Source organism: Orbicella franksi, chromosome 12, assembly GCF_964199315.1.
Source record: "Orbicella franksi chromosome 12, jaOrbFran1.1, whole genome shotgun sequence".
Lineage (NCBI taxonomy): Eukaryota > Metazoa > Cnidaria > Anthozoa > Scleractinia > Merulinidae > Orbicella > Orbicella franksi.
Genome location: NC_138156.1, coordinates 18,688,335 through 18,708,050, shown reverse-complemented (window position 1 = coordinate 18,708,050; position 19,716 = coordinate 18,688,335). Strand labels below are relative to the sequence as shown.

Here is a 19,716-nt window from a genome sequence, read left to right as displayed (position 1 = left end):
GGCTGGACTAAAAGAAGAAATGACCATTTTCCGGTCCAAATGCTATGCTTCACGACATGCTCACGTAGAAAAAAATTGTTTGCATTTATCATTTGATCTCGTATGGATGCACGGTTTTCCGAATACAATTGATGACGTATAATTTTTGTAATTCATGAAAATCTACCAATTAACGTCACGCACTGTACGAGGAAAACTCCTCAGTAGCAAGCAGACCCTGTGATCAAAATAAATAGGAAAATGGTGAAGAAATAGCGAAGGCCGAGCGAAGATCAAAGGCAGTGGACGAAAAAAGCGGATTTTTTACGGCTTCCGTTCTGTATTTATTGCGTCGTCGTTTCTATGGTAACAGGAAACTATTCTGCTGACCAAAAAGAGTGCGTTTTCGTATCCTTCGGGCTTTGCTTGGTCGAGTCTTTTCCTCTTCGTGAAATTGAGTTATTTGTTTTCCCTGTTCTCTTCAGTCACGCAGAGTTTCTAGTGAGCTGCTCAGGTTTGTACTGGAGGCTTTGCTTGTTTGGATAACCATGAGTGGAAGATCGTCCAATTCGAATGAAGATTCGGCGGGTCGAGCCAAGAAGAAAGGTGGCGGGTTTTTGGCGAGGCAATCGAAGGCGAAAAAGACAATAACTGAAGAAGAACTACTGAAAAAGGACGCCGTTACGCCGGACGACGTCTTGAAGTTGGAAAAATGCACAGAAAGTAAGCAGAGAGCAGTTAGTTTACAGCAAAAGTAACCCAGGGCGAGTGGCAAAATTGTAGCCATGTTCAGTGAAGTTACAGTTCGTCGCTGACTGTAACTTCATTGTCATTTGTATGCTAAGCGTTTTCCCTTGCTTTGTCTCATTTGCAGATTACCTCTGTGAACCTGGTGCAAATGTATACAGCATCGACTTCACGCGCTTCAAAATCCGCGATATGGAGACAGGGACAGTGCTTTTTGAGATAGCTAAACCTGATAACATCGACGAAGAAATTCTCGACAACGACGACGATCCAAACGCCGGACGATTTGTAAGATACAAATTCACACCGGAGTTTTTGAAATTAAAAACAGTAGGAGCGACGTAAGTAAACTTTCTCTAGCTCACTGCATGTTTTCTGCCTCAGGAAATTCACTTAGCTCCGATGTTCAATTCTCAAAAACTCTTATATGTCTGTCTGATCATTTAATGATACACTTTTACTAAGTAATACATTAAAAGTTTTATTGCATGCGCATATATTTATACCTAAACTGGTGTAGCTGAATTTATTGTCTTTTTGTTAAAAATCATTAATACATAATTTCTAGATTACCTGGTTTATGATCTCTATTTTTTTCTTTCCTGTTTTACCGATCTATACACATTTCTTCTCTTTCTATTTCAGTGTTGAATTCACTGTAGGCGACAAGGCAGTCAACAATTTTCGGATGATAGAGCGCCATTATTTCAGAGATCGATTGCTAAAAAACTTCGATTTCGAGTTTGGATTTTGCATTCCAAATAGCAAGAACACATGCGAACATATCTACGAATTTCCAGCCTTACATATTGATGAAGGTCAGTATTCAAAATATGCTAACAACTAAGCTTAAGCTTAATTATTTTTATCTAAACACGACATAATAATTACTCGATCGCCCATTTTAATATTTATAACACGTCCGTATTACACTTGAAACAAAAATGATAAAAACATGTATACTTCAAGCTCACTAGACAAATATCACAATGTGATAAGATGAAAACTGTTTTCGTTTTGCTCAGCTTATAATCCAATCAACCACTTGGCAGTATTCAATGTTTGTTTAGAGAAACAAACTTACTTGTTTAGTCTAGATTTGGAAACTGTGAACTTACCAAGTAGCAAGTGGTGGTAAATTTTGCCCATTCCAATCGGAATCTGAATGCAGGAGTTCAGAGAGGTTCTATTAAAAGAGAATATTTTAAACAAATTAACACATCAAATGAATGTAAATGAAAAACTCATGTCAGGTTACATAAAGATATTTACTGAAAATGGGGAGAGATGACACTGGTTTGATCTGAGGAGAAGTGGATAAAAAAACAAAATTTTCGTTTCTTGAATTACTTGGCAATTTATATTCTAACTAGAGCCTTGCTATATACTAGATAACAAGTTTGGGTTGCACTAAACAAAACAAAGACAGGAAAATGCTGCTAACAGATTTCATGTTATTTCTTTTTTGAGTGCAGTTTTTTCCTTGTGGTTTATTTGAGTCATAAGCAGAATCTGTGTTCTGCTTCTGACTCTGTTGGTTTGATTTTCACTTGATCATATCATTCTGCGCCTCTGATTACGACTCCATTGCTATTGAAAAACACCTGTAAGAGCTAAATTTGTACAAGTATTTGCTATTCTCTTCAATACTTCAACTTGTGAAAACCCTACCCTTTCATATACCCCACCCTGAAAAAGGACCACTTTAAGGCAGACCCTCCCAGTACAGTCCATTGTAGGGAGTACCTACTTCTCTGGGATAATAGGACAGCCTTGGGTTTTATGTTGTGTAGCGGGGCTGCAGTGGTTGCTTATGACTGGGAATATGAACAAAAGTGAAGTGACCCCCTGGGAGTACGTGCCACCTATTAAAGAATAGTTGCCTTAAGTGTTACAGGGCATAAAATGGATTAGGTTTAAGTAAGTTATTAATTTTTATTGTTGAGTAGTAAGTATAGGTAATGGTATGAATGCGAGTGCAATTGGATTTACACTACGAGTAATATTTGAAAATTCTCTCCAAATATGAGCCTTTAGGCAAGTGCAATTTGAAAGAATTTTCAAAAGCCACAAGTAGTGTAAATCCTTAATAATTGCTCAAGCTTTCATACGTTTACTCACTTATTTTGTCTGAGAAATTTGCAAACACGTGTGCATTAATTTGCACTGCAGTGCCAATTAAGAATTAGCGATAAATTGGCCTGCTGTCAGCCAATCACAATGAAGTAATTTTCTCTGTCATATAATAAAGAGTACTGACAAGGACAGAGATTTAATTGTTTACAATGAATGCAGTTACATTACTGTCCTAATGGTAATTTGCTTTGATCTTTTCTTTCACAGTGCAAGAAATGATTGATCATCCATTTGAAACAAAGTCAGATAGCTTTTACTTTGTGGACAACAAACTCATCATGCACAATAAAGCAGATTATGCATACGATGGATAGCGTTTTCAAGCAATATCACATCAGAATTAGTGCTTGGATGTGTACAGTGACTTGTATAAACATTCATCAAAGACAAATTAAAAGCTTTCTTAGGATTTAATATCAACTCTTGGTCCCATGGCCAACATCAATCAACATCAAAACTCTCATTACTTTTCCACACATTTTGTATAAATTCTCTGTGTTGGGCCATGTCTTCCCCTCATTAGACGGTTTGATCAGGGCTTGTACTCTCATTACTTGCCTTCTTGAATTGTTTTGAAATTGTAAAGAGAAGTAAAGAATTGATTGCTACTGTAAATTTTGCAGTTAACTAGAACAGGTGTAGCTTGTATTACTTGCTATGTTATATATTATTATTTCACAATTTATTCAATCAAAACAAACAAAATGTTTTGGGAGGTGTAATTTGCCATCAGGAATAATTCCATTTTTGTAAAAAACAATCCAATCCTCTGTGCTGGCATTGCATGTTTGTAAAACAAGCAACTATAGTTGATCTAGGGCATATTAAGTCAAATCCGCAAAATTTGACTTATGTTTAAGCAGCTTGAAGATACGTTTTGTGTAATCCCTCAATGTTAACCAAGTGAGCCTGTATTGTGAACATAAGCCAAGAAAAATACATTGTTGGATTGAAAATGTTTTTATTTCTATCCCAATCCCCATCCCCAGATCACAGGTTGGGTTGGGTTGTGCAGCCCACTTCCCAAAATCCTTACCCAATTTATGACCAAAATCTGCACTTCTGCCTACGCAATTTATGACCCGACCGTTATATCAATACCCCGTTTCAGACCTGCCTTATAATTAGTTCCCTAGTTAAGACCAATGTTAAATTGCCGTAAATATAATTTGAGAAGGGCTTTAGTTGATGGTCTTACTGAATAGTGATGAAAAAGTAGCTTCTAAAAAAGTTCCCAATTCAAGACTAGTGTGCAAAAACCTTACCCTATTTATGACCAAAATGGCCCAAACTGATACCCTAACAGCTGAAAAACCCTTCCCTTGGGGCTGCACATTATTACCTATATAGCCCAGAAAAGGGAGTACCCCCTCCCCAAGGGGTGTGCAGAAAATACTCTATAACAATAAATCCTCTAAAGCTTGACACATTACAGTCAAATCTCTCACTATAATGCAGTTGATGCTCTAAAAATCTCACTATAATGCTTGCTGAAGGAGTTGCTATTATGTGCCATGTTTGCATTAAGAAGCTCATAATTATTTTGCCGTAACATTTTATGTTGAAGCATGAGCAACACCTCAATGTGGTTAACACTAAATGAGATTTCTAGTAATAAAAATCTCACTCTGATGTAGGAAAAGACAAGAGGGATGAATTCACAAACCTGCTGGCACGTGCTGTGTACATTGCAGTCAAGTGACTGCATGGTGCCCAGTTTTCTTTTTTTTTTGGGGGGGGGGGGGGGGGGGCTTTTGTCACTATTTTCTGACATAGTGCTTGATTCTTTGGTCTCACTATTATGCCCAAAATAAAATACCAAGATAATATGTAAAACACTACCTACCAATACCCCAAACCCCACTATTTTTGTTCAACCCTTCCACTTGAGAGAAATAACTCTCTTACAAGAACAAAGGCAATCAGTAACTATATGGCTTTCACTGTCACTACAATGTTACTTCTGCTTTGTCAAAATGGTGCTAACATGTCTGGGTACATTCACTTGAACGAAAATGCTTGTAGAACACAAAGATGAAGGTATTACGTAACTTGTCGAAGGGACAACAAATTGTAGTTTTAGTGATCCTTACAAGACAGAAAGACTTTCACTTTGACATCGCAACATTGTACAAAAATACCTGTTACAACTCTGCATAACTTATGTGCACTTGTATACCAACTTGTAACAAAACTAGACCATTCTATTTAGGTTTTGTCACTGAAAATATGTCTATTAGGTTATGCTTAGTATAGTAAGGTAGTCACCCTTTAAATAATTACCAAATTCTGGGTGTTAACTCTTTCAAGCATGTATTACACTCAGTAAAGAATTTCATCTTTGTACAGAACGTTCCAAGCCTGGGGTGTGTATGTTATTGCTGAACAATGTAAGTCCATTTTCTAACCAGATGAACAATATTCTGATGCTCTAATAAAACAACAAGCCAAATGCTATTCATCATGATACTCTGACTGGAACAAAGTGAGGGTTTTTAAAAACTAGGTAGGACACCTGACCAATTACAACTCCACACAAAATTCCCCAAGTATTTCTTCAACTTAACTACACTCCTGAAGAAACCCCCTCAATAATTATTAGCCTCTGCCCACTGTTACCATGAAAATAGGGAATAAGTGATTTGGATGTGTTCTTTGAAATTATTATAGGGGAAGGTAGTCTTGAGGTAAATCCAAGTGTTGTGATAAGTTCTTTCTTGCTATTTGCCTTATTATATGGTTAGCTTGTGTGGGCAAGATGAACCAAATCCTGTGGCGTGATTGGACGCCCGAGTGGGCAAGATAGCCCGCCGTATCCCTCAAGAAAAATTTGCCTGAAAGCCATAAAATAAATCCTTTATTGACCAACGTTTTTCAGTCTGACAATTTGGCTGGATTTTGGCCTTGTTCTTTTTTTGAGTTTATGGAGCTCAACTCTGTCTTGGTCCATAACCACACAAAGAGAGGGCTTGGCCAATACCAAGCCATCTTGACCTCATGCTTGGTCAATAACCCATATGCACAGACTGTTTCCAAGGAAACGGTCATAAGCCGTGTATTTTTTTGTTTTTGAAAGCCTGCAATTTCAAATTAGAGTGCCATATAATAAACTATAACTAACCTAGCTTGCTCAAGCCATACTGGGGAATATTGACCCTCGGTTGTTTTAGTCTTTTCTACACTCAGTCCATACTGCCACAGCGTCAAGCCAACATTCTCCTGTATGGCGCTTGCCCTTGGTAAGTAAGAGGTTGGTAGCCAAAACTAAAACTCAGTAAAACCCATTGACCCAAGAGAGACCAGAATTGAATTTCCCATGACAAGTTCAAACATATTTAGCTAACAGCTCAAGGAAAATTAATGAAATGATCACCCAAGGGGGCTTAATGTTTCCACATTCTCCCAACTGATAATATGAGAAATGTATAGAAACTATTGAGGAGAGTTTGTACAATGTATGTTGATATTTTAAACACTCAAAGGGTTTTAATAAGGTCATTCTTTACAGGAATGTGTATAAATCTGAGATGAGTGCATTCTTTTGTACATAGATCACTTCCATGTATCTACAGTTCATCATTAGCTAATTACAACAACCATCTTTCATCAATCAGCATTTTGAAGTTTAACATGCATTAGCATCACAAAACTGAACTTGTGAGCTGTAAGACAACAATGGACACGACAACTGTACAAGTAATAAATATTTTGTCCATCCCTGTCTTAAATAGAATGATGATACAAGAATAAAATTATTAATACTTTTCTAAAAAGTCTTGACATCAAGGTATAAAAATCTCATTTACAGTTCTGTTGACCTATATTACCTATGCATACCTACAGTATAAAAATACCAGCCACTTTCTGTGCCTGTCCCATGAAATATTGTTCTCAGTAATTATATGCTGGCCATATGAAACACAGGCACTTTGTCCCTTAATTTTGTCTGTTCAACTTCATGTAGAGTCCTTCATCGTGTACACTGCCAGCACGATACAACCTGGGTTTCCACAAGGCAGCACACTGCTTCTCCGAACCATGAATTAAATGCTGCTAAACTTGTCATGCTCTTGTTATATGTTTGTAGGGGTTGAATTGAACATCAAGGAAACTATACCATTTGGTGCCTCATACAAACTTTTTTGTACCAATTTTCTCTATCCAAGAATCTTAAGTAACTGGTCTAATACCAGAAATATTGAAAAACTAACGGATAACATTTTTGTTTAAACCACTTTGCATCTTTACAGGATGTTGCCAATAGCTAAAACATTCTTATCAACATTACAGTGAGCATCAAATCTCTACTGAGGATTTCTTTGAATCTAAAATTATTTAAGCATAAAAGTTCCATTTACCACCACGGTTTAACTGAAGAAAGTTTTAGCAACCAAACCTTGGGGAAACTACTTACCGATAGAAATTAAAATGATATTCAATCCAAGCCCTACAAGATGGCCTTATTTCTGTGACTGAGGTACGAGATGAAGCTAATGGCTATTTTCTCCATGAAGTAGCATAGAATAAAACTGATATTTTTGGTTTTTAACTGACCATTTTCTTTTTTAAAATACCTGTAACCACAAAAGGTCAAGTCAGCCTAATAGAATGATGAAACATAAACTCCATTTGAAGTTGCAGATGCACATCACACATATAGAAACCACACAACCCAAAGAACCTCAACATTCATCATGACACAACAGGTTTTTTCTCACTGCTACAACTACTACTAGCTTTGCCGCTTGATGGCAACTTTGTTGCTTGACTTGTAATACTGAAAACAAACTGTGCACAACCAAGCTTTATGTAACTCCCATGATGCAACAGGGCTGTGCCTTCCCATCCTGCACCACTGCCACCAATCAGGTTTGAACTACTAGTAGTACAGTTACAAGCTTTGACGATCTTTTGCACACCAAGACCAACAGTTCTTCGAGATCCTTTTGGTTTGGAGTTTTGTCTCACTTGTGCAGCAGCAAGCAATTTGTTTTTGCTGACTTTGGAAGGGTCAAGATCCTTTGAAGACACAACATGTCTGTTGATTTTATCAGAAAAGTCACAAGAGTATAAGACGTTGTCTACGTATGTTCCATGTTCGCTGTAGTTTATAAGTTCATACTGTTTTGATGTCTGTGGAAAGAAATAATACAAAATTATTACAGTGAGTTGTAAAGAAGGTCTACAATTTCTGCGTACATTCAGGACCTCCGTCTTACATTTCAAACAAGAATTGCAGACGTGTTTATTGATTCAAACTTTCAATGCACCTACAGTGCATGGCATAAATATCAGTATGGCATCTTAAAGAGTGCATTTCTTTGCGATCATCTGGATCACTGATTCAAGAGACTCAGATTTTATGGTGCATCAAAGGAACTAATAAATCCTTGCCCAGCACTTTTAAGTCCTGGACATAAACACTCCTAAAATGCTGGATCCAAATAATGCCTACAGATATACTTTGTCCTGCCACTACATATCTGAGCAGTACCTCATCATAAAATATAGAACAATGCTTTTCAGAAATGAAGTTGCAATGTCCATATTCTTGAAGACAAACATCCATATCTGGACCTAAAAAAAAAAAGAAAGCAAACAGAATACTCAAAACCTTTTGTCAGGAAGGAATTTTAATAGTACATGTAATATCACTGCATCTTCCCAAAAGTGTCATCATCATCAACATCGTCATTTGTCCTTTTCAAGCCAAGTGATGCATAACGCCTTCACACTATTCCTCCAACTGGGCTGGTTCTGTGTTGCCTTTTGGGTTTCACTCCATGAGATACGAGCCAAAGCCAGCTCTTTCATTGCAGTCCTTATACATAACATTCATTTCGTAGATCTATTTTGAGTTCCTTGAAAGCTTAACTATCAGATTAGAACTAATTATGGTAAATTCAATCTACATTTCTCCGGTCCTTCTATCTCGAACAATCTGGATGAAGAGATAAACTTTTTATCTAAACAAACCTTGACTAAGCAATTTCTAAGTTCTTATGCTTAATGCTAGCTTAGTATTTTTTCTTTAAGGTACTATCGCTCTTAATTAAACAATGCTCTGTCTATAACTAGTACTATTACTACTTATATTTCTTTTATATTTATATCTATATACATATTTTTCTCTTTCTACCTCTTCTTTTCTTTATTTTTCCTACAACCTATTTACAGTGTAATAACTCTTGTAACTACTCAGCTCATTTAGTTTTTACTATTTTGAGTAGTTTTTTTGCTTATTTAAGTTTAATGTATTCTTTGCTGTATGATATTCTCTGTATTATTGTGCAAAATAAAATGGTGGTGGTTGTTGTTGTTGTTGTTAACTTTTTATTTAGCTTTTAACTGATCTTCTTAGAATGCCAAATTTGTAATCATATTTATTAAGTGAATGAAATAAGCCTAAGTATTCCACAGTTTGCATAGCTGAATGTGAACTTCATTGAATTCAATATGAAGCATCATTATTACTGTTAATTTGATCAATATTAATACTATCATCTGACAATTCTTAAACTTGTCAGCCAATTAAAAAGTCAACAACCGCATCTACAGATCATACTTTGACTTCTTCAACTCATACATTAATGAGAAATGGCCATCATTAAGACAACAACCAAAATCTTTGTCAACGATGAACAATATGGCAGAGGAAAGTGATAAACCACAAACCTTGTCCCAAAGACAGACACTTATGAATCATTGGACACACAGGACCAGTCCCTGATAATGGACACAACACTGCTATGGATCTACCTGCAGGAACTTTAAGAGAAAATGCATTATACATCAATAGCACTGTCAGAAGCAGAACAAAGCGCAACAACTCTATTGTAAATAATTATTGTAAATTTATCATCTAACAAAGCAGATAATCTAATAGAGATTACTTTCAACTTTGCCGTCATATTCAGCAAGAAAGGATACACTCCAGGTTATAATCCAAAACACATTTGACTATGTATACACAGCCACTTTGACTTGACAAGAATTACTTTAAGCACACCATTTTTTGATTCCCTGATTACTTACCAGCTTGTTGAGGGAGAACTATTGTTTCTTTTAAGCCATTGAAAGAAATTTTTCTAGCTGCTCCTGGGCTTGGGGGAACAGGCTGCAATTGATAAAACAAAAACTTAGTAAATCTAAAGCCCCAGCCAAACAATCGCAACATGTTGCGTGCGTTTGGCCACCGTGTTGCGATGTGTTGCGCTATGTTGGGTGTTGTCGGCTCAAGTTTGAAAATAGTCAAATTTGAGCCAAAAACACCCAACATGTCGCAGCACATCACAACACGGTGGCCAAACGCACGCAACATGTTGCGCCCAACAATGTTGCGATATGTTGCATTGACATGTTGCAATGATCATTTGGCCGGGGCTTAACATTGGCCAAATTAATACTAGAGATGAATATTATTATCCAATGCCAAATTTACCAGTATATTACGAGATGATTTATCAATCCAAGATTTATCTGTCTCAGATGGATAAATCATATAGGTATAAATCTGGTGTTTAGACAAATTATGTGGCCAAATTCGTCTTCAACTGATTCATCTGTCACCACAAGAAGACATGCTGACAGACCAATTAGCTAGACGATTAATCCGTGTCAAGCAGAGGAATTACCCATCTCAGACTGCTAATTTGTCTCAGACGGATTATTTTCCCTTGTATAAATTTGGCCATTGGGCTTTAAATTGCCACTGCATGGAAATTTTAACTTTAATGTCAAAAATTCATTGAATTTTCAAACCACGCAACATCAAATTTCTCCTTACATTTCTTATACCTTACCAAGCACACAGGTGACGAGAATAAGGAAAATAATCAAGTAGGGAATATAAAATTTTTATGGTGTATTGTCAAATTCTCAGAACGAACATTAAAAAAGTGTATGGATGCCAGGAAGGAGAATTAACATTTTAAGCAAAAAAAATCTAACTACCTTGGTCTGTGTGAGGAGCTGCTGGAGCCTTTGATAGGCCAACACTTGAATGAGCCTTGGATCCAACTTGGCCAACTCTGTTTCTGACAGAAAGAACTCAGTTCACAAAAACTGAAACTATCTACCATACAGTGACTAAATAACCTCAAACAAATAAATCAAACAAATATAAATCGTGTTACTGTTTGAACACTAAAATATTACCCTTTTGATTTCTGACCTTAAATTGATAAGGTGAAAATCAACAATTTTTTGCAAATTTGTTACAGATATTGAAACTTTTTCTAACCATTTGGTTACGTTAATGTAGCCTCATGAAAATACTCACATGGAGTTAAATCCTTCAGACATATAAATAAAGCTTATCATTATTAAGTTTATGATTATTACAGTCACCATCTTTTCCCCATCAGCAGTATCAGAGTTAGCCAATTGTCCCCACTGGATTCCCTTGACTTAATGAGAGAGAGGCGTACTACATATGTATCCAAACAAAACAATTATCTTGCCAAAGAACATGCCACAAAGATGATGATCAAGCTTTTAAGAGAGTCCTTACACAACAAAGATCAACACACAAGCTCTCTCTTGACACTCAACTATAAAGTGAGATCCTCAAAGGGAATTAACAAGAGACAATACTGACCATTGAATGCGTCAACTCCAGCTGCAGCACAGATACTGTTTATGGCATTAGCAGTTGCCATGGATGTCGCAGCAGCTGCCTGGTTAACTTTGTTAGGACTTGAACCTATTGAAACTGGTGTTGAGGCATTGACAGTTCCAATTTTAACTGGATTGACATTTGCAGCGCTTCCTGGTGCTCCTAATGTCACTATGCTACCACCTGGGATTTGCCCAGTACCAGCTGCAGACAGCCCAGCAGTAGCAATTGTCTTAATTATGTTTCCACTGTTTGTACTAGTGAGTACTATAAGTTTTGTCGGAGTCGACGAAGCAACTTTTGTTATGCTGGTGCCACTTGATCCAGCTGCAGTGACAGTAGAAATTGTTCTGGTTGCAGCACTAACCGTAGTGTTCATTACAGAACTAGACGATGAGACTGCCACTGTTTTTATAGTGTCCGTCGCGATTTTTGCTTTGACATTGTTAAAATGCCCAATATCGCTGATTAATTTTGCAGTGTCACTAGACAACTGTTTGCAATCAGCACTTAACTGGGTCAAGTCACTACACGCTAGCTGTTTTTCGACAGTTTTAGGTTCCTGTTTAACAAGAACTTGTGAAGGTAAATGAGTCGATGATACAGCACAAACATTGACAGGGTTCCCTGAACTTGCAACTGACTTTGTATTAAGGGGTCCATTCATGTGAGTCTGTAATTTTGACGGAGACGCATAGAGTATTGTCAGTGGTTTTGTTACTGTTTTTCCGCCGCTGGTGGTGGTAATCGTAGTGGTCACAACTCTACTTATGCAAGCATTTTGCACACTGCTACTTGCTGGTGATGCAGAAACGTGATTAGGTAAGTCTGACTTCGAGGTCAGACCATTTAACACTGATTCTTTCCCTGTTCCAGTACTTGAAGAATGGACTGATGTTGAAGATGATGAGTGTGTACTTGAATTTGATGTTTCTCCTTTCACAGAAGATGTTTCCACATGACTGGAAATCAAAGTTTTGTTCACAGATGGCTGTGTCAGATGTTTAGCAATGCCACATTGAAGGCTTATCACACACTTTAGCCACTGAAAATACAAAGAAAACAATAATTAGATGTTTGATGAAAAGAGTGAAAATCACTTCAACAACAACATAATTTTTACATCTCCACAAAATCGCAAATCCAATTTTTTCATTTGCCCTCGTATTGATGAGTATATCAGAGCGGTAAATGCAAGCTCAAAGACCTACCACAACATACTAGTTATAAGCCCAGAGCTTAAAATCTTCCCACTAGAATTAACACTGGTCAGGGCTTGAAAAAAACTTGAATTCAAGCTTGCCCTTGGGACAAACAGCCCTCAAATTTTACTTGCCCTGGGCAAGTCTTAGTTTGCTGTTTTAATGATTTAGCTGGCAGACAACTTGCCTGATCCCTTGCCCATCGGGGAAGTGAGAATGAAAAGTTACTTGCCCAGAAGGAAAATCTACCGGTTGGGGACAATGGGACGGCACTGTTTTTTGGACCCTGCTGTTGGTTCAGGTTAAGATATGACATCCCTGTTATCTGCATGTATCTCATCCCACCGTCTTGGCCATCCTTAGCCTTACCTCTTCCTGCTCCTCGGCAGTTGGTGTATTGAGAGGCATTGAGTGTAATGGTAGGGGTTCCTGCATCTTCTTGACGTGTTCTGGAAGCAGTCGGACTGGTGGAGAGTTATAATGGTCTTTGATGGCTTGTGGAACCTACAGTAAACACAACCAGTTGAACCTAGAGTTCAAAGGTATTCTTGAACATCTCAAAGGAAGAATATTCTCAGCACAGGAAAGTAATTCAGGGTAGGCCAAACCATGATTGTGGGGGGTGGGGGGGGGGGATGGGAAAGAGGATTTCTGCACTCATTATCAAAGTGGCAGGACAACACAACAACTTATCAAAAAAATTACGATATAATAATTAATAATTATGGTGATTTTTCCTGGATACTGGTTACTTTTGACAACTCTGGAGAAACAATTCAGAATATGCTCCTTTTCTTCTTGGATCAGTTTGCTATCATTAATTATTATAGCACACTGATCCAAGAAGAAAAGGAGCATATTCTGAATTGGTTCTCCAGAGTTGTGAAAAGTAACCAGTATCCAGCAAAAATCACTGTCTCCTTTACAAACACAAACACACTCACCAAAGTTGCTCTTCTTCTTGTTGGAAGGAATGCTTTTCTTTTAAAGGAAGGATGCTTCTTTAATCTGACATTCACAATAAAAAAAAAAAAAAAACATGAAAAACATGAAGTTATTTTGCTGGCAAGTCAGCTGCACAGTAAAACCTGGTTTTCAGTAGCGACAAATTAAACCAGCAATTCCTACAAATATGGAGAGCACAAGAGTCCTTTTTTCCACAATGAAAACAAAATCAGTGCATGAAACAAAATATTTAAATATTTGACTTTGCATTTTTCAGTGTTTGTAAAGACGAGTGATTGGACTTATGTTTGCATCATTGGTGCTAATCAGGCTGATATACATGTATATGAAGTAAGGAGTTTTGTGAAATACCTGTGCACTCGCTGAAGGAAATTCATCTTTATCGTGTGTTGGGATATATTACTTCTCAAGTCATTATATGCTTGTACTCTTTTGCTGAAACGAGGGTCGCGAAGCCCAGGCTAAAACAAAGGATAAGAGAATTCATCAATTAAACAGAGATATAAATGGAGCTAGAATGAAATTTATTGCTGTTGGACAGTATGTACCAACATTTCTATCAAGTTGCCCCAACAATATTTGTCAGTGTCAATTTATGCTCCTGGGGGTGATAAGACCTGTGTGATCTTCGCATCTTACTTATTAGTACACAAGCAGGGCCAATAGGGGCGCTAACCCAGAACACCCATCACAGCTGAGTATGCTTGATGCACCTGTGATGTTATGGGTAAACTTTCCTGAAGTTGATACAGTGCACACATAAAGTAAAAGGTTTGCTATGGGTGTGAAGACCAAGGCTACAGGTGAGTCAAAACTTGATTCATGACAGCTCTAAGTACACAACACATGAACCACAAGACCAGGTTTGATTCTGGGCTTTTTGACTGGGAGTGCTAAGCATTAGCCATTACACTTTCCTAGTAACTATCCAAAAGTATTTCACTGAAATTCGAAAGACCTCAGATAGAAAAGAGCATTTGACAAAATCACTGTACAAACAGACCTAACAAGAGGATAGTACATGTACCTCAGCATGCTCAGCATGATTTGGACACATCCACATGCCACTCGGCACTGTCGTGAGCGGAGGATTAACACAATCCATGTGAAATGCTAAAGGACAGAAGTCACAATGAACAAGCCGGCCAGCCAGTTCACTCCTACAAAAACAAAAGAAAATTTACCATTAATTCAATTTTAAATCTGATCTCTTGATCAAATCCTCACAAGTCTATTTTTAATGTCCACAATTAGATTATGAGCTTGAGATTTCTATCACTACCACACATAGAAATCAAGTGCAAATAATCTAATTGTTTTAGTATAAATCTACTAGTCATTCAAAACTTTTTATAAATCCTCTTCACAGACACTTCAAAAATGTAAAGAAGTGGCCATCATTTTGTTAACAAGCAAACTCTTCTACACTACTCGCTTTCTACAACAGAATAGATAGTGAGTAGCATAGCCAATCAGAGAACAGCATTCATGATAGGACGGTAGCAGATTTATACCAATATGAAATAGGTATAGATATCAGTGAGAAGAATTTGGTTATTGAAAGCTTATAAATGGGGTTAATAAATACTGTACCTTACCTACTACAAGCAAAGCAAAGTCGCCCAGGTGGTATAGCATGTTCTTCCTCATCACCATTTCTGTAGACAAGCAAGAATAACTAAGATTACTGTTCTTGCTGGCTTTGTGATGGCTGAATTTGACAAAGGTTTTTCGTACAATGTCTCTTTTACTCAAACTACACGGAATTCCTATCAACACTTACATGAACCTTTTCCCATTCTTCATGGGAACTGCTTTTTCCTCTGTGCTATTTTTCCTCTTTCTGTCACCTAAAGACACAACAGAATATAAGTACATTTAAAAGTGCTACTACAAAAACTTATCAAACTCTATAACCTGAATTTTCACTGACTAAGAAAAATATTTCCAGTGGCCAGAATAAGACAAATCAAATGATCAAATCAAATTTACTTTAATTTATTTTTTGGCACAATTTTTATTGACATAAAAAGACAATCATTGTCAGCAACACACCATAACCTCCTCCTTGACTTTAAGGGCCTTAGAATTTCCCTGAGAACATACTAAATTCCTTTACAGTTTCCCCTAAAACAACACTTGCCTGACCTGTCACTAGGCCTCAATGAGAGGTAACATGCCAAAGAAAATTTCAAATATTTCCATAGATAGAGTGCACCTCCAATTCCTTCAAGCACATGACTAGTAAATAAGGAAACTCTCAATGATAAATCATACTTGCACAACAAAATTCTTTGTTATACATCCCAACTCAAATATGTTTGAAATTCAAGTGGAGGAGAGCATGCTACAAGTCATGGGTCAAAACTCACTAACTCCCTAGGGAAACGACAACTTGAACTTTCAAATCACATTGTCTACCAGCTGGCATTAAGCAAATACTGTTTTCACAAAACTTTTGCTTTATACTTGAGTTAGGAGGTACAACAAAGCACGTAATGACTGGCCCACAGGAAACAGTGAGTTTTTGTTTGAAACAAAATTCACTGTTGCCCTTGGGGCTAGTTATTAAGTGCTTATTAACCAATGATCATGCATGAAAGCACTCATACAGACTGAAATGTAATTTTCGCCTGAATTAGACTTGCCTGGAAAGTAAGTGTTGCATTTGAGTTCCGGTGGAAGAGAAAATGTGGTTGGATTTTTCCCAGTTGTCATTTTTACCAGCGTGGAAAAAGGAGATTCTGATTTTGAATTCTCAACATGTTTAGCAGCTGGCATTGAATGAACCTCATGTCCACCATCATTTACATGGTCTTTTTGGTTGCTTTCCTCCTCCTATAGAAAACACAAGAAGTCATTTCAGAAACATTCCTCTAAATTTATGTTATTATTTAATTACCTCCTCACACTGCAGTATTTATGTCGTCCAAAGCACATATCAGTGTGATCATGTTCTTACCATATTTATTACTATACAAGTTTATTTTTTTGCAGAAAATTTAACATCCCTGGTTTTAACACATCTGCTGTGTAAATAAACACTGATATTGTCAATAAGCGAAGTTCCTAAACAGGTTTGCTTGTGAGAAATTGTAAATAGCCTAGGTATCTCATGAGGTGCCTTCTACAGTTTTTGGAATTTGATTTGACAGTTTAAATCCAGGAGAACAGAAAGTTTTGATCACAACTTTGTCAAGTGACAAATGTATAGATACTAATCTTTGTGGTGATTAGATTTAACCATACCTAAAAATATTTAGGAAGCTTTATTTATGGAATAGCTAATCACAGGTATTACTCGGGCTTCCATAGGAAAGCCCAAGTCATAAAATGCAGGCCATTCTTTTTCTTGGTCACCAAAAGGGGGTCATAGTACGGTGCCAGGTGTTCCTAGCAGAGAGCGTGGAAACTAGGGATGGGAATAGCAACAACCTGCAAATTGTGTGCTTGCTCTTCACAAACAACCTAATTTACAGAGGATACGTTTCGTGAACACAAAGTTTTGGAAAGAAACATGCCTTATACGCTCATCTCACCTACAAATTCATTAGCTAGAGAACTACCCAAATTAGCAAAGTATAACCTAGTTCTCACGAACAACTCAGATGTTGAAAAAATCAAGAATCTTCAAAAACAGAACTTCGAAAGAGAGGCAAACAACAAGCAATTGGATAAAGAGGATACTCAACAAAGCAACTTGAATTAATAGCATATATCTCAGCTTAACTAGTGCTAAATATCCTTATTCTTGTACTTGTTTTTATTGCGTTCAATACTTGTAGAAATGATTTGACATTGCAATACAAAGCCTGAGTAAACACTCTTACACAGTCTAGTTTGGAAACAAAAAAGACGAAAGGCGATCTGTTTGCCAAGCTTACAAATTTCCTTCACTTTCTTGCACCCAGGAGACATTAATCAACATCACAAATATACTATCACAAGTTAGTTCAAACATCTACCTCTTTGGGCATTGCTTTGCATTCATTACAAAGCCATTCCCCGTCTGGAATATCATCTTCTTCCAAAGGAGGATCACTGACAAACAAAACACAACAATCAACAAATATGTAGAGACATGAATGATCAAAACTTTTATATTATGTGGCTTTTCTCATACTTCCTTCACCTGCCACCATTGGTATAATAGTGCATATATTAGGAATTTCCAAAAAAGGGAAAAAGTGACAATGGGAAAGTAAGCCATGAGAGTGCACATTTATAACACCACTTTGTGATTTAAGCTGACAACAAGAAGCCACACTTAACACAGCTAATTGAAGATGTACTAACTTAGCACATGCCTTATTCAAAATCAGAAACCCTATGATTTAAAGAATGATTGTTAGAGTACCCGGGCCTGGTGGTGAGAATGCAGGAATAGATAAACAGAGGAAATAAACAAGATCAAGTTTCCCTGAACTAAAAGGTCGGTATTTGTAGCTTTACTCATGAAAATGTAAACTATGCAAAGCCAATCCATTGTCAGAAAGGAACTGCACCCTTATTTTTTTCACATTTATTCCCAAATTTACAAGCATTGTACCCTTGTGGAACTTTTCCTTTATTATAGTCAAATCTACAATAAACCATTTTGAAACCAAGCTTTGAATCTTTTGTTCACTGTGATAACAGCTTTCAGAGTATTAAGTTCAAATAAAACTTCTTAAATAACAGATTGTGAAATCGCTCATGAGCCTTATAAAATGTTAGGGCTTCGCAAAACGTTACTCGAGGAAAAATGACAAGTGGTTCATTTGGTCTTGTAAACAATGAAACGGAAGACGCTTGACATAAATTACAAACAGCAAAGGAATAAGAATTAACGAATCCAAAAGTAACTATTTCGTTGAAAGTTTAGTGACGGGAAATCGTACCAGGGTAAACAAAAGGATGTACAGGTTGCTTTTTCGCGTACTCGAGAGAATCAAAATGGACAAAGATACTGCAGTTTCCAAGAAATCACTACGATTAAAATGTGCCTCGACCAACAAGTTTTTTATCGCAGCTTCAAGATGAAAACTGGAATAATTAACATAAGCTGTCACTGCTAGCGGGTGTGTAAATGCGTTAAATTAAGCTTTTTATCTGGACTTCTTGCATTGAACAAGGCCCGACTATTGGAAAGTCAAGACCGAAAAGCTCAACTTGGCTCCAAAAAGCGGATCAATCCTTAGAAATCAACCTAATCGGTATTTCTAGTGAATATTCAAATTAAACTAACCAGCAAGTCAAATGAAAAGCACAAGGACAACGGTCGCAGCAGAGCAAATCGCCTCCCTCGCCACAACTATCACAGTTGTCGTTGTTGACAGCACGTCCCTGCTTCCGCGCTTCTTTGTCCACTTTTTTAATCCTTTTGCCTGATTCCTCTGACTGTGGAGGCTGGATAAGGGCTTGAATCCTCTGTAAATTATAGAGAAATGGATATTCATTAAAGGTAAACAAGCAGAGCGAAGCAAGAATACCTCTCAAGAGAAGTAATGTTGAGAGGAACTACAAGATTCTACGCACATCCATCAAACTTCCTTCTGGATCCAAGTGGTCGTAATCCATTTTCCAAGCACCTCAACAACTTCTTAAACAATTATCTTCCGTACATTCACGGAGAAAATAGAGCTTGTTTTTTTTTCTGTGCGCGAAATTCCAACTTAGGGGAACAGTTCGAACAAATTGCCGCCCTCCAGTTGTTCCGAAAAGAGGGGCATTTTCTAAGCCCCTGACCACCAAAATTTCTTTAAACTCAGCCCACTGGTGGCTGAGCCGTTGCTTTCTAAGAGGACGTAAAGAAGTTTGTCAAAATTGCAAGATTATGACAAAAATGCCCAGTAAGTAAGAGAAAACCCTCTTCTACCCTCGAAAAACAGAAGAACAAAATTAGTCACATCGAAGGCGCATGCGCCGAAGATTTACTGCGCATGAACAGCTGTCTTCGCACGTTACCGCTGAGCGAACGAAATGCTCATAAATTCTCCTCAGGTCTCCCGCAAACTCCCGCGAACATTACCATAGTGGGGACCGTGGGGTCCAGTATAGGGTCCCGTGGGGTAGGTTTGTCTACATTTC

General features: G+C 37.3%; 2 protein-coding genes across 2 annotated transcripts; one reads left to right on the top strand and one right to left on the bottom strand.

The window, feature by feature from the left end:
- Positions 1–196: 196 nt before the first annotated feature.
- On the top strand, positions 197–4,585 carry LOC145463899 (protein unc-119 homolog B-like). The gene is made up of 4 exons (XM_081447690.1): positions 197–702; positions 854–1,067; positions 1,372–1,544; positions 3,070–4,585. Exons 1-4 carry the CDS (start codon positions 528–530, stop codon positions 3,174–3,176), a joined length of 669 nt encoding a protein of 222 aa, XP_081303816.1. The 5' UTR covers positions 197–527; the 3' UTR covers positions 3,177–4,585.
- A 33-nt stretch (positions 4,586–4,618) lies between these two features.
- LOC145464001 (PHD finger protein 12-like) lies at positions 4,619–19,504 on the bottom strand. Its single transcript, XM_081447802.1, has 16 exons — positions 19,165–19,504; positions 18,875–19,056; positions 17,613–17,688; positions 16,296–16,485; positions 15,431–15,497; positions 15,246–15,305; positions 14,675–14,807; positions 13,999–14,108; positions 13,626–13,689; positions 13,051–13,185; positions 11,462–12,524; positions 10,816–10,892; positions 9,898–9,979; positions 9,538–9,630; positions 8,357–8,439; positions 4,619–7,995 (listed from the first exon to the last, which is right to left on the bottom strand). The coding sequence occupies exons 1-16, from the start codon at positions 19,204–19,206 to the stop codon at positions 7,555–7,557; spliced, it is 2,898 nt and encodes a 965-aa protein (XP_081303928.1). The 5' UTR covers positions 19,207–19,504; the 3' UTR covers positions 4,619–7,554.
- Positions 19,505–19,716: the final 212 nt, after the last annotated feature.

Coding starts and splice junctions, on each gene's coding strand:
- LOC145463899 (XM_081447690.1), top strand. CDS start 528: ATGAGTGGAAGATCGTCCAATTCGAATGAAGATTCGGCGGGTCGAGCC. Junction 703..853: donor GTTGGAAAAATGCACAGAAA/GTAAGCAGAGAG, acceptor TCTCATTTGCAG/ATTACCTCTGTGAACCTGGT. Junction 1,545..3,069: donor AGCCTTACATATTGATGAAG/GTCAGTATTCAA, acceptor TTTCTTTCACAG/TGCAAGAAATGATTGATCAT.
- LOC145464001 (XM_081447802.1), bottom strand. CDS start 19,206: ATGGATTACGACCACTTGGATCCAGAAGGAAGTTTGATGGAT. Junction 13,690..13,998: donor TTCCTTCAGCGAGTGCACAG/GTATTTCACAAA, acceptor TGTGAATGTCAG/ATTAAAGAAGCATCCTTCCT. Junction 8,440..9,537: donor GTGTCTGTCTTTGGGACAAG/GTTTGTGGTTTA, acceptor TTTTTTTTTTAG/GTCCAGATATGGATGTTTGT.